The sequence below is a fragment of the Phoca vitulina genome, unplaced genomic scaffold (assembly GCF_004348235.1).
Source record: "Phoca vitulina isolate PV1807 unplaced genomic scaffold, GSC_HSeal_1.0 scaffold45, whole genome shotgun sequence".
Taxonomy (NCBI): domain Eukaryota; kingdom Metazoa; phylum Chordata; class Mammalia; order Carnivora; family Phocidae; genus Phoca; species Phoca vitulina.
Genome location: NW_022589748.1, coordinates 9,412,098 through 9,426,509, shown reverse-complemented (window position 1 = coordinate 9,426,509; position 14,412 = coordinate 9,412,098). Strand labels below are relative to the sequence as shown.

Genomic DNA, 14,412 nt, shown 5'->3' with positions numbered 1-14,412 from the left:
AATGTGGTTTTGATTTGAATTTCCCTGATGGCTAATGATGAACATTTTTTCATGTGTCTGTTAGCCATTTGTATGTCTTCTTCAGAGAAGTGTATTTTCATATCTTCTGCCCACTTTTTGACTTGATTATTTGTTTTTTGGGTGTTGAGTTTGAGAAGTTCTTTATAGATCTTGGATACCAGACCTTTATCTGTAGTGTTAATTACAAATATCTTCTCCCATTCTGTGGGTTGCCTCTTTGTTTTGTTGACTGTTTCCTTTGCTGTGCAGAAGCTTTTTATCTTGATGAAGTCCCAGAAGTTCATTTTTGCTTTTGTTTCACTAGCTTTTGGAGATGTATCTTGAAAGAAGTTGCTGTGGGCGATGTCAAAGAGGTTCCTGCCTATGTTCTGCTCTAGGATTTTGATGGATTCCTGCCTCACATTGATGTCTTTCATCCATTTTGAGTTTATCTTTGTGTATGGTGTTAAAGAATGCTCGAGTTTCATTCCTCTGCATGTGGCTGTCCAATTTTCCCAGCACCATTTATTGAAGAGACTGTCTTTTTTCCATTGCATATTTTTTCCTGCTTTGTCGAAGATTATTTGACTGTAGAGTTGAGGGTCCATATCTGGGTTTTCTATTCTGTTCCATTGGTCTATATGTCTGTTTTTGTGCCAGTACCATGCTGTCTTGGTGATCACTGCTTTGTAATACAGCTTGAAATCAGGCAACGTGATGCCTCCAGCTTTGTTTTTCTTTTTCAACAATTCCTTGGCAATTCGGGGTCTTTTCTGATTCCATACAAATTTTAGGATTGTTTGTTCCAGCACTTTGAAAAATGTCATTGGAATTTTGATCGGGATGGCATTGAAGGTAAAGATTGCTCTGGGTAGCATAGACATTTTAACATATTTATTCTTCCAATCCATGAGCATGGAATATTTTTCCATCTTTTTGTGTCTTCTTCAATTTCTTTCATGTGTGTTCTGTAGTTCCTAGAGTATTGATCCTTCACCTCTTTGGTTAGGTTTATTCTGAGGTATCTTATGGTTTTTGGTGCTATTGTAAATGGAATCATTTCTCTAATTTCTCTTTCTACAGTTCCATTGTTAGTGTATAAGAAAACAACTGATTTCTGTGCATTGATTTTGTATCCTGCCACATTACTGAATTGCTATATGAGTTCTAGTAATCTGGGGCTGGAGTCTTTTGGGTTTTCCGCATAAAGTATCATGTCATCTGCGAAAAGAGAGTTTGACTTCTTCTTTGCCAATTTGAATACCTTTTATTTCTTTTTGTTGTCTGATTGCTGTTGCTAGGACTTCTAGTACTATGTTGAACAATAGTGGCGAGAGTGGGCATCCTTGACGTGTTCCTGATCTTAAGGGAAAGGCTCTCAGCTTTTCCCCATTGAGGATGACATTCGCTGTGGGTTTTTCACAGATGGATTTTATGAACTTGAGGAATGTTCCCTCTATGCCTATACTCTGAAGAGTTTTAATCAGGAAAGGATGCTGTGTTTTGTCAAATGCTTTTTCTGCATTAATTGAGAGGACCATATGTTTCTTCTCCCTCCTCTTATTAATGTATTCTATTGCATTGATTAATTTGTGAATGTTGAACCACCCTTGCATTCCGGGGATAAATCCCACTTGGTCGTGGTGGATGATCCTTTTAATGTATTGTTGGATCCTATTAGCTAGGATTTTGTTGAGGATTTTGGAATCCATATTCATCAGGGATATTGGTCTGAAATTCTCCTTTTTGATGGGGTCTTTACCTGGTTTGGGGATTAAGGTAATGCTGGCCTCATAGAATGAGTTTGGAAGTTTTCCTTCTGTTTCTATTTTTTGAAACAGCTTCAGGAGAATAGGTATTATTTCTTCTCTGAATGTTTGGTAGAATTCCCCAGGGAATGCATCAGGCCCTGGACTCTTGTTTTATGGGAGATTTTTGATCACTGCTTCAATCTTATTACTGGTTATTGGCCTCATCAGGTTGTCAATTTCTTCCTGTTTCAGTCTTGGCAGCTTATGGGTTTCCAGGAAGGCCTCCATTTCATCCAGATTGCTCAGTTTATTGGCATATAGTTGTCGATAATAATTTCTAATAATTGTTTCTATTTCCTTGGTATTAGTCGTGATCTCTCCCTTTTCATTCATAATTTTATTAATTTGAGTCCTTTCTCTTTTCTTTTGGGTAAGTCTGGCCAGTGGTTTATCGATCTTATTAATTCTTTCAAAGAACCAACTTCTGGTTTTGTTGATCTAATCTACTGTGTTTCTGGTTTCTACTTCATTGATCTCTGCTCTATCTTTATTATTTCTCTTCTAATGCGTGGCTTAGGCATCATTTGTTGCTTTTTCTTTAGTTCTCTAAGGTGTAGAGTTAGTTGGTGAATTCGGGATTTTTCTATTTTTTTGAGTGAGGCTTGGATGGTGTGTATTTCCTCCTTAGGACCACCTTTGCAGTATCCCATAGGTTTTGGACTGATGTGTTTTCATTCTCGTGATTTTAATGAATTGTTTAAGTTCTTCTTTGATTTCCTAGTTGACCCAAACATTCTTGAGCAGAGTGGTCTTTAGCTTCCAAGTGTTTGAATTTCTTCCAAATTTTTTCTTGTGATTGAGTTCCAGTTTTAAAGCATTGTGGTCTGAGAATATGCAGGGAATAATCTCAGTCTTTTGGTATCGGTTGAGACCTGATTTGTGACCCAGTATGTGGTCTATTCTGGAGAAAGTTCCATGTGTGCTCGAGAAGAATGAATATTCTGTTGTTTTAGGGTGGAATGTTCTGTATATATCTATGAGGTCCATCTGGTCCAATGTATCATTCAAAGCTCTTGTTTCCTTGTTGATTTTCTGCTGAGATGATCTGTCCATTGCTGAGAGTGGAGTATTGAGGTCTCCTACAATTAACGTATTGTTATCGATGTGACTCTTTATTTTGGTTAACAGTTGTCTTATGTAGATGGCTGCTCCCATGTTGGGGGCATAGATATTTACAATTGTTAGATCTTCTTGTTGGATAGACCCTTTAAGAATGATATAGTGTCCTTCTGTGTCTCTAACTACAGTCTTTAGCTTAACATCTAATTTGTCTGATATAAGAATTGCTACCCCAGCTTTCTTTTGAGGTCCGCTGGCATGGAATATGGATCTCCATCCCTTCACTTTCAGTCTGGATGTATCTTTAGGTTCAAAATGAGTCTCTTGTAGACAGCATATGGATGGGTTCTGTCTTTTTATCCAATCTGCAACCCTGTGCATTTAGGCCGTTCACGTTGAGAGTGATTATTGAAAGCTTTGAATTTATTGTCATCATGTTGCCTGTGAAGACGTTGTTTTTTTAGATTGTCCCTGTAAATTTCTGTTGTATATCACTCTTGGGGTCTTTCTCCTTTTATAGACTCCCCTTAATATTTCTTGCAGGGCCAGCTTAGTGGTCACATATTCTTTCAGTTTCTGCTGGTCTTGGAAGCTCTGCATCTCTCCATCCATTCTAAATGACAGTCTTGCCGAACAAAGTATTCTTGGCTGTATGTTCTTCTCGTTTCATACCCTGAATATGTCTTTCCAGCCCTTTCTGGCTTCCCAGGTCTCTGTGGATAGGTCTGACGTTATTCTGATGTTCTTCCCTCTGTATGTAAGGAATCTCTTCCCCATAACTGCCCTTAAGATGGTTTCCTTTGGGGGCGCCTGAGTGGCTCAGTCGGTTAAGCGGCTGCCTTCGGCTCAGGTCATGATCCCAGGGTCCTGGGATCGAGCCCCGCATCGGGCTCCCTGCTCGGCAGAGAGCCTGCTTCTCCCTCTCCCTCTGTGTGCCACTCTGCCAACTTGTGCTCTCTCTCTATCTCTGTTAAATAAATAAATAAATAAATAAATAAATAAATAAATAAATAAAAATCTTAAAAAAAAAAAGAAGATGGTTTCCTTGGTTCTAGGATTTGCGAGTTTTACTATTACATCCCTGGCATTGGCCTGTTTTCCTTGATCTTGGGAGGGGTCCTCTCTGCCTCTCGGACACGAATGCTTGTTTCATTCCCCGCATTAAGGATGTTTTCAGCTATGATTTGCTCAAATATATCTTCTAGTCCTCTGTCTCTCTCCACCCCCTCAGGGATCCCAATAATTCTGACATTGGAACATTTCAGGGTGTCACTTATTTCTCTTATTCTGTTTTCATGGATTTTGAGTTGTTTCTCCCTGGCCTTGTCTTTTTCTTTCTTTTCTATCAATTGGTCTTCTAGATCACTAATTCGTTCTTCTGCCTCCCTTACCCTAGCTGTTAGATTATCTAGATTAGATTGGATCTTATTGATAGCATTTAAGTTCTGCCAGTTCAGCTTTCATTTCTGCCCTTAGAGACTCTATGTTGCCATTAATTGATTTCTCCATTCTAGCTATCATCTTCATAACTGTTACCCTAAAGTCCATTTCCAACATTTTGGTTATATCTGTATTCATTTGTAAATCTGTGGCAGAAGTCACAGTCTCTGAGTCTTTCCTCCTCCTAGTCATTCTGTTAAGGGGTGGTTGAGGGAATGTATAGAGTCTAAATTATTGAACACAACTGATGCAAGATGTACCTGTTTTATAGGGACCTTAGGGATGTCGGCCTCTTGTTCTCACAGTCTGTCTTCTGAAGGTGGGGCCTGCCATGCTGTTACTCATGCAATCCTGTTTGGGCAGAGTTGCCCTGCCCCCTTTTGATGGGAGGAATGGGCTCAGTGAGAACCATTTTTTGGAGCTTTTGTTCTCTGGTGGCGTTCCCTGGTGGCTTTCTGCCTCTCTTCCGAGAGTCAGAGCAGAAGAGACCGTGTCCAACCCTCTGCCTCAGAACAGAGAGATCGCAGTCTGTTCTTCAGTGAGCTCTCCAGGCCACACTATCTTCATTTCTGTCTGTGCTGCTATAAACTGCAGCGTCCTGGGTTGTGCCCTTCAGCAGGGCTCGCAGTCCTTGTCTCCAGGTTGGGGCACAGGGGCACGTTTCTGCCCTTTGTGCTTCTAAAACCGCCAGCAGCCCCCAGTTTGCGTGTGTGGCCCCACTGCTCTGTGTTTCAGTCCGGGGGACTGCCATAAATTCCTTTCCCAGCTGCTACCCCTCTGTGAGTCTGTGCCCTGTCCCTAGTGCAGGAGGCTATCGCTCACTGGTGGTAGGATCCCCATGGCTCCCTCCCCCTTCTGTTTATCTTCTGATATCTGCCTGTGGAATCACGGCTCCCTGCTTCATACCTCGAAACCAACTGCCTGCAATATTCTGTTTGTAGAGATCCAGATATATCTTATTACATCTCAGGCTGATTTGTGGGCATTCATAGATATCCAGCTCAACTCAGGGGACCGGTTGGAATAGGGTACCCTACTCCTCCACCATCTTTTTCACACCCTTAAATCAGACATTTTAGTCAAGTACCTTGACTTGGAATATAGGTAGGGAGATATTTAAATATAGAATACAACAAAAGAATATTCAGAGTCTTTGTTTAGATGCTGAAATTACCTAATGATAATCTATAAGTAATGAAATATTGTTCCTATTAGGTCCTTTTGTAATTTATTTCATTTGTATATTTTCCATATGGAAAACATTCCAATTATTTGATTTTAATTTATATAACTTGAACCTACAGCACTATGTATATTGCCACTATTTAAATTCCTGTGATACAGAACTCTTAAAAAATTTTTTTATGTTTTATAAAATCAAGCCTTTTTATTTTTTATTTTTATTTATTTATTTATTTTTTATTATTTTATGTTAGTCACCATAAATACATCGTTAGTTTTTGATGTAGTGATCCATGATTCATTGTTTTCGTATAACACTCAGTGCTCCATGCAGTACATGCCCTCCTTAATACCCACAAAATCAAGCCTTTTTATTTTTTTATTTTTATTTATTTATTTTTTAATTTTTTTATTGTTATGTTAATCCCCATACATTACATCATTAGTTTTAGATATAGTGTTCCATGATTCATTGTTTGTGCATAACACCCAGTGCTCCATGCAGAATGTGCCCTCCTCAATACCCATCACCAGGCTAACCCATCCTCCCACCCCCCTCCCCTCTAGAACCCTCAGTTTGTTTTTCAGAGTCCATTGTCTCTCATGGTTCTTCTCCCCCTCCGATTTCCCCCCCTTCATTCTTCCCCTCCTGCTACATTCTTCTTCTTCTTTTTTTCTTTCTTAACATATATTGCATTATTTGTTTCAGAGGTACAGATCTGAGATTCAACAGTCTTGCACAATTCACAGCGCTTACCAGAACACATATCCTCCCCAGTGTCCATCACCCAGTCACCCCATCCCTCCCACCCCACCCCCCACTCCAGCAACCCTCAGTTTGTTTCCTGAGATTAAGAATTCCTCATATCAGTGAGGTCATATGATACATGTCTTTCTCTGTTTGACTTATTTCGCTCACCACAAAATCAAGCCTTTTTAAATATTATTTCATAGATTTTACTTATTTTTTAAATTTATTTATTTATTTTAGAGTGAGAGAGCAAACATGAGTGGGGGCAGGGGCAGAGGGAGAAATCCTCAAACAGACTCCCCACTGAATGTGGAACCCAGCTTGGGGCTCAATCCCAGGACCCTGAGTTCATAACCTGAGTGGAAAACAAGAGTTAAATGCTTAACCAGCTGAGCCATCCATGCACCCCTTAAAATGATAGTTAAATATGTAATAAAGTTATACAGTAATAAAGTTAAATATGTATGTTTAAAAAAAAATACACGTGTCAACAAAACTAAAAGGCAACCTATGGAATGGGAGATTTTCATTAATGACTTATCAGATAAAGGGCTAGTATCCAAAATCTATAAAGAACTTATCAAACTCAACACCCAAGAAACAAAAAATCCAGTCAAGAAATGGGCAGAAGACATGAAGAGACATTTCTCCAAAGAAGACATACAAATGGCCAACAGACACATGAAAAAATGCTCCACGTCACTTGGATCAGGGAAATACAAATCAAAACCACAATGAGATACCACTTCACACCAGGCACACTGACTAAAATTAACAAGTCAGGAAACAACTGATGTTGGTGAGGATGTGGAGAAAGGGGAACCTTCTTTTGCTGTTGGTGGAAATGCAAACTGGTATAGCTACTCTGGAAAACAGTACGGAGGTTCCTCAAGAAGTTGACCCATCAATTTCACTGCTAGGTATTTATCCAAAGGATACAAACCTAGTGATCTGAAGGGGCACCTGCACCCAAATGTTTATAGCAGCAATGTCCATAATAGCCAAAATATAGAAAGAGCCCAGATGTCCAGTGACAGATGAATGGATAAAGGAGATGTGGTATATTTATAATGGAATATAACACAGCCATCAAAAAGAATGAAATCTTGCCATATGCAATGATGTGGATGGAACTAGAGGGTATTATGCTAAGCGAAATAAGTCAGAGAAAGGCAAATACCATATGATTTCACTTATATGTGGAATTTAAGAAATAAAACCAATGAACATGGGGGAAGGAAAGGAAAAATAAAATAAGATGAAAACAGAGAGGGAAGCAAATCATGAAAGGCTGCTTTTTTCCCAATTATAATTATTATTTTTATTTTTTTAAATTAACATATAATGGATTATTTGTTTCAGAGGTATGGGTCTGTGATTCATCAGTTTTACACAATTCACAGTGCTCATCATAGCACATACCATCCCCAATGTCCACCACCTAGCCACCCCATCCCTCCCACCCCCTCCACTCCAGCAACCCTGTTTGTTTCCTGAGATTAAGAGTCTCTTATGGTTTGTCTCCCTCCCATGAGAGGCTCTTAACTATAGGAAACAAACAGGGTTGCTAGAGGGGAGGTTGGTGGGGAGGTTGGGGTAACTGGGTGATTGGCATTAAGGAGGGCACTTGATGTAATGAGCAGTGGGTTAGTTATATGCAACTGATGAATCACCTAATTCTACCCCTGAAACTAATAATACAGTATATGCTAACTAAATTGGATTTAAATAAAAAATTAAAAAAAAAAAGAAATGCACAAAAATACCCTTATCTGTTTGTGGCATACTTTGAGGTATTTCTGGATAAAATGATGTGATATTCAGAACGTGCTTTAAATTTTTCAGAAAAAAAGTGGCAAAGAGCTGAATAAAACAAGAGTAGAAAGGTGTTGGTAATTTAAATTGAGTGATGGGAACATGGCGGGGGGGTGTTGATTTACCTAGTCTCTCTCTACTTTTGAGTATGTTTCAAAATTTCCATAATAAAATGCTTTTTTTTTTTTTTTAAAGAACAGTAAATAAAAAGGGGGTAAACTCTAATAAATCTGGCATTTCTACTAGGATGAAGTTTTACCAGATAGTGTCTAAGGATTTTTATTTTATTTTTTTAGGTCTGAGGATTTTTTAAAAAACATAATCTTAAGGTAGATACCAGGAAACTGTCACTACTTCCTGGAGTCTCTTCGGAACGTGAACAAATGCTCACCTGCCTTTTTTTCATCTGCCCTTGCCTAGAGCCAGCTGCAGCCACACTCCCCACACCTGACCTGTGATGGCACCCCAGCCCAGGGCCAGGGTATTCAGAGCACCCGCTGCAGCATCAACCACTTCATCCTCCCTGAGGGTGCCCAGGTCAGCCTTGCTTCTGTCCACCCCCAGCTCCCCTCCCCCCACCCTACCTCACTTCTTGGTGACATCCTTCATTACTGCCTCTTCCTCAGGTCACCTTCTTGGTCACCTTTGATGTCTCCCCCAAGGCCATGCTGGGAGACCGGCTGCTTCTGACAGCTAATGTGAGCAGGTGAGCTGGGGGTATTTAGACCTCCTTGCCCGCTAGCCTCCTCCTCTGGGGTCCTTGCCAACTAGGCTCCTCCTCTTTCTCCAGTGAAAATAACACTCCCAGGACCAGCAAGAGCACCTTTCAGATGGAGCTCATGGTGAAGTATGCCATCTACACCGTGATCAGCAGGTACCATACCATGACCTCTCCAACATTCTGATCGGTCTAGGCAAGGTTTTCAGTCCCTGCAGCAGTTGAACACCTGGGACATTCAGGTTTTATCACTACCCTTTCTATTGGTAGATGATACTGCTAACACTTACTAATTAGGTATGGAGTGTTTATTGTGGGCTAGCTATAATAATAATTGTGATATTATCATTACATCATACATTTAATAGAGTTTATAGTTCTTTTTTAAAAAATATTTTATTTATTCATTTGACACATGGAGAGAGAGCCCAAGTAGGCAGAGTGTAGGCAGAGGGAGAGGGAGAAGCAAGCTCCCCACTGAGCAGAGAGCCCAATGCGGGGCTCGATCCCAGGACCCAAGCCGAAGGTAGACACTTAACCGACTGAGCAACTTGGGTGCCTGAGGTTACGGTTCTTAGAAGTCTTTCTTAAAAGCACCAAGATTGTCCTGGGTTTCCTGAGAAATATGAGACATTTTCCTGTCTTGAGGTTCTTACAACTTTGTTGGGGAGTGAGGTTACCCTGATCCAAGGCAGAATCTCATCAAGGACCTCTCTGTGGTTCTGTACCCTGAGGCTATTATGAGTTTCCAAGAGCAGCTAGAGACTCCTTTCAGGGGAGGCTTCAGCTGAATGTTGAAGAGTCCATAGCATTGAGCTTAGCCAGTGATTCTCAAAGGAGCCCTTGGCATTTGGGTGAGACAATTCCTCATTGCAAGAAACAGATTTTCACCCTATAGGGCTTTTAGAACTGCTATTCTTCCTTTCCCAGTCCCCTTTGGGAGGTATAGGTAGAAATGAACTGCTTGCTGCAGAGGCCGAGTATCAGGGAGAAGCTAGATAAAAGAAAAAGACCTTAAAATGCCGTTCCAGGAGGGATAATAGATGAGGTGTTTAAAATTCAGGAGTCAAGTCATATATTTGAGCATATACCCTCTTTCAGTAAATACTTTCCTAGCATTTGCTATGTTCTAAGCACAGGGCTATAGTTGCTTTCTATAAATTCATTTGACATTATTATGTATAATCAAAACCGGACATAACAACTTGCCCTTGTGCAATGTGTACACTCATGATGTACAACAAGCCCATGTGGCTTAGTCTGGGTACATTCCCCTGTACTAGTTCTGCCCTTGTGACTCATTGGACATCCTCTCCCTTCCCAGTCTCACACTCTAATTCATACCTCCACACCAGGAGCTCTCAGCAGCCCAGCCAGGTGCATGCTCTGAGCTTGCTTGCTAGAGTGTGCACTGGGGACCCATAGGCGGGGCACACTACATCTAGATGTATGTGGCTCTACAGTTCAGCTGTGCTCTGCTGATTTGACTCTGTGGGTGGGGACATTCTGAGAGGCCCATAGGATGAGTCTGGGGCATTTTGGGGGAGTTCCTCACAGAGGAGGGATAAGAGTTCAGAGTAAAAGTGGTCTAGAATTTGGACCGTACAGGCAAAGGACAGGTACTTAGGCAGTGGAGCAGGAAGGGGCAGAGGTGAGACCACCCATCTGTTCAAGTGGCCAAGCTGGCCACTGGGTCTCCACACGTGGGTCTGAGAAGGTCTCAGGAGGAATTGTTACACTGAGATCCAGTCAACAGTCTACTGTTAGACCTTCCCTCACCTCTAAGCCCCAGTGCCAGAAAAGCCAAGGAAACAGGACAGGAGAGAAGGCCTGTGGGAGGCCAGACAGGGGTAGTGTTCAGTACACATTTGTCAACAGCATCAGCCCAAGTCTCTCTAAAGCTCTTCTGTGTCTCACATGCATATCCGGTATCCTCTGTGCCCATGAAAGCGGATGGCCCGGCCCCTGCCTCCAGTAGAGTCAATGGCATAGCTCTGGGTCCCTTTCACTGTAGTCTCTGCCCAGTCCCCTGGGCGGTTTCCTCTGTTGGGAGCTTCTGCAAGAACCTTACACCGAGCTTGAAACCCAGCCTTGCTCCATAAACACTCTCATTATCCAACATCAACCATAGACTTCATTGTGGGCTACCCCAAGGCCCCACTGACTACCTATCCTGTCATGCTGCTAGCCAGAACCTCTTTAGGAGGCCCCCATGGAACTTCAAATCCATCCATACCTCTTCTCTCACCAGCCATGAACAGTCCACCAAGTACCTCAACTTCTCAGCCTCAGACCAGGAGGAAAGCAGCCAGGCTCAGCATAGATACCAGGTAGGTGATGCTGACTCAAGAGCAGGGGCTGTGGCAGGGGGCTGGGAGCCAGCAATTAGGGAGGGATGTGGGTTTTGGCATGGTCTTTGCCCTCACTGCCCTCTGTGCAGGTGAACAACCTGGGACAGAGGGACCTGCCTATCAGCATCATCTTCTCTGTGCCTATGGAGCTGAATGGGGTACCTGTGTGGAGAGAATTAGAGGTCTTCCACCCCCAGGTACTCCAGGACTGTGTACAGCTCATGCCCTTTACCTGGATTCTCTCTGTCCCTCATGAATCCTTGATGGCCCCACTGAGATGCTTGCTGTGTCTTTTCCTAGAATCCCTCCATTCAGTGTTCTTCAGAGAGAATAGTGCACAGAGAGTCTGACTTCCTGACCCACATTCAGAAAAATTCTGTGCTGGTAAGGAGGGCTCTGGGACATTTCCACTTTAAGCCACACATCAGAGGAATTTAATTCAAAAATCAGTATTACACTCAGATGGCTGTCTGCCGAATAGCCTTCTTGAATTCAAATGTGGCTGCTCCTCTCATATCAGTCAGTTTAATGCTGTCTTCTACCTTTAAAACCACCTTTCTATGGCCTAATGTTACTTCTCTGTTCCTAGGACTGCTCCATTGCTGACTGTCTGAGGTTCTGCTGTGACCTCCCCTCCTTTGGCATTCAGGAGGAACTTGACTTCATTCTGAAGGGCAACCTCAGTTTTGGTTGGGTCAGCCAGGTGTGTGGGCCCAACAGCAGTGTCTCTCCCTTGAATTCAGGTGGTAACAGATGTGTCTGTGGCCACCCTCAAACCAGGACTTTACTTGAACTCTGAGCCTTCCCAGAGCTAATCCCCAGCTCTACCCCTCTGTCTTGCAGACATTGCAGAAGAAGATATTGGTAACGACTGTGGCTGAAATCACATTCAACAGATCCGTGTATTCCCAGCTTCCAGGACAGGAGGCATTCTTGAGAGCTCAGGTAGTGACTGTGTGGTAGGAGTGGCCAGCCTTGTAAGAGGGCTCCTAATGCTAAATCTCCAGTGTTGTGTGGGAGGCTCAGAAGTCTGGAGGGAGGGAAAATGAAGGTCCATCAGCAGAAGAGTTATCCCTAAGCCCATGAGTGTTTCTATGTCCCACCCTTTGGAGAAAGGGAAGGAGGGGAGGGAGTTAAAATTGGTGAACCTAGGAAGAATCTGGGGTAGCAAGAGTTCTGGTTCTTTCTGATGAGGTCACCTCCACTCCAGGTGGAGACGGTGCTGGAGAAGTATGAGGTCTACAACCCCATCCCCATTATTGTGGGCAGCTCTGTGGGAGGGCTGCTGCTGCTGGCTCTCATCACAGCCATCCTGTACAAGGTGAGTGTTTCCATTCTGCTCTTGACACCACCAGCAATTTGATCCCATTCTTTCTTTTTTTTAATTATTTTTTAAAGATTTTATTTATTTATTTATTTAATTAGAGAGTGAGAGAGAAACAGCATGAGAGGGGAGAGGGTCAGAGGGAGAAGCAGACTCCCTGCTGAGCTGGGAGCCCGATGTGGGATTCGATCCCAGGACTCCGGGATCATGGCCTGAGCCAAAGGCAGTCGCTTAACCAACTGAGCCACCCAGGTGCCCTGATCCCATTCTTTCTATAATGTAAGAAAGAGCTCACCTTGGATATAGGTGCACATTCTTGCTAAGTCACTGCATGTGAGAGATCCCCATTCACCTATGACATCACTGGTCCCCAACTGTCCCCCATGTCCATGCCTTCCTATCTGATTCTCAGGGCTCCTTTAATTGCTCTCCCTGTCTTTTCCACTCTCTTCTTCTTCCTGTCTTTTGTACTCTCATCTTCCTCGCTACATGTTTCCCTTCACGGCAAATTATAACATAAAAACAGTGGCCTGGATTAGGTGTTGACACCAACAATGATTCTGTCTGTGACTCTAGGCAGTGTCTGTTCAAGGCTGGGCCTTGATTTCTCATGCTGAAGGTGATTCCACCCGGTTCACTAAATGACCCAGTGTATCTAAAGATTCTAGTGCAGTGCTTGAACATAGTAGGCGTTCCAGAAATGGTGATCCCTCTCCCCCCAGCCATCCCTTTTCCTCTCTTCCACTGGATTTCCTAATTCTCTTTTCCTTCCTCCCCCACAGGTTGGCTTCTTCAAACGTCAGTATAAGGAAATGATGGTGGAAGCCAATGGGCAGACTGTCCCAGAAAATGGAACTTCAGACCCTCAAGTTGCCCAATAAGAAACTACCTCCTATTGTCCCTTGGACCTGTTATCCTCTGAGAGGTTTCCTGGCCCTCTTACTCCCAACTAAGTTAGGCCTGCAGGGGGAGAAATGTTCCACGTGAAGCTGCTTTCTCCTTTGGGAGGATGCAATATATCCACACAAAGTGCCTTGCCTGGGAAGGGCCATTTGTCTTGTCAAGGCTGTAACTGGAAACCCCAGAACAGGACCCTAACCATGCCCCTGGGTGGAGTTGATTTGGATTTCTACTTAGAAATACATGAACAATAGCTTCAGGCTCCAGTCTCTCTTGCTTCACTTGCCACCCATGATCTTTCTAAAATACAGTACTAAACAAGCCACAATCCTCATCTATCTTTAGTGGCTCCCTATAATTTTCAGGTTGACATCTGAACTCTCCAGATTGATATTAGGATTCCTGTTCCATTTCTAGAGGGTGGGCTTTGATGCACATACCATGATTTGTTCTGTGCTTCCCTATCACCCTTATTCCTAGTAAAATACTGTCACTATCAGCACTTTGTCTCAGGAATTTCAGTCCAGATTTCCCAAACTGAACTGGGAATAAAATGTCTACACATTGGAATTTGTAAACTTGGCTTTCAGGCTTTGTCAGCATTGCTAGCTGGGAGGGAGGAATAGAACCTCAGCAGGAGTATTGCCCCAATGCCACTTTGGCTCACCTAGCTCTAGCAACTCTCAGAGATCAAGAGGCCCAGAACACTTCCATTTTTTGAGATTGCAAATATAGTAAATGAAGAAATGCTAAGACATAATTATAAAAAGTGTGTATTTAAATGTTTGCCTTAACAAATTAATACATTACACAAAACCAACGTATGTACATTTATTGGGAAATAAGTCAAAGATCTAAAATTCGGGCCTTTTAGGGATGTGGGTCCTGTACAATGATGCCCATTGTGTCCCTTAACCAAGGTTGGGTGCTGGCCAGCCCTGAATCCTGGGGCCAGAACAAGAAAGTTAAATAGAGGGGAGGTTATTACGTCCCTATATTGGGGTAACCTGACTTCTTATTCTACTCACTCAATTCTCAAAGCTGTCACTGATGGGGAGCTA

General features: G+C 42.6%; 1 protein-coding gene across 2 annotated transcripts in view; it reads left to right on the top strand.

Annotated features, from left to right (window-relative positions):
* Positions 1-14,091, top strand: part of ITGAX (integrin subunit alpha X) — a 64,860-nt gene extending 50,769 nt beyond the window's left edge. For both annotated transcript variants that reach the window (XM_032431174.1, XM_032431173.1), the window contains 10 exons: positions 8,479-8,595; positions 8,685-8,764; positions 8,849-8,932; positions 11,028-11,106; positions 11,217-11,324; positions 11,428-11,511; positions 11,717-11,830; positions 11,971-12,072; positions 12,338-12,448; positions 13,234-14,091. In XM_032431174.1, coding sequence (XP_032287065.1) covers positions 8,479-8,595; positions 8,685-8,764; positions 8,849-8,932; positions 11,028-11,106; positions 11,217-11,324; positions 11,428-11,511; positions 11,717-11,830; positions 11,971-12,072; positions 12,338-12,448; positions 13,234-13,332 — 978 coding nt within the window. In that variant the 3' untranslated portion in view covers positions 13,333-14,091. The remainder of the gene's footprint in view (positions 1-8,478; positions 8,596-8,684; positions 8,765-8,848; positions 8,933-11,027; positions 11,107-11,216; positions 11,325-11,427; positions 11,512-11,716; positions 11,831-11,970; positions 12,073-12,337; positions 12,449-13,233) is intronic.
* The last annotated feature ends 321 nt before the right edge of the window (positions 14,092-14,412 follow it).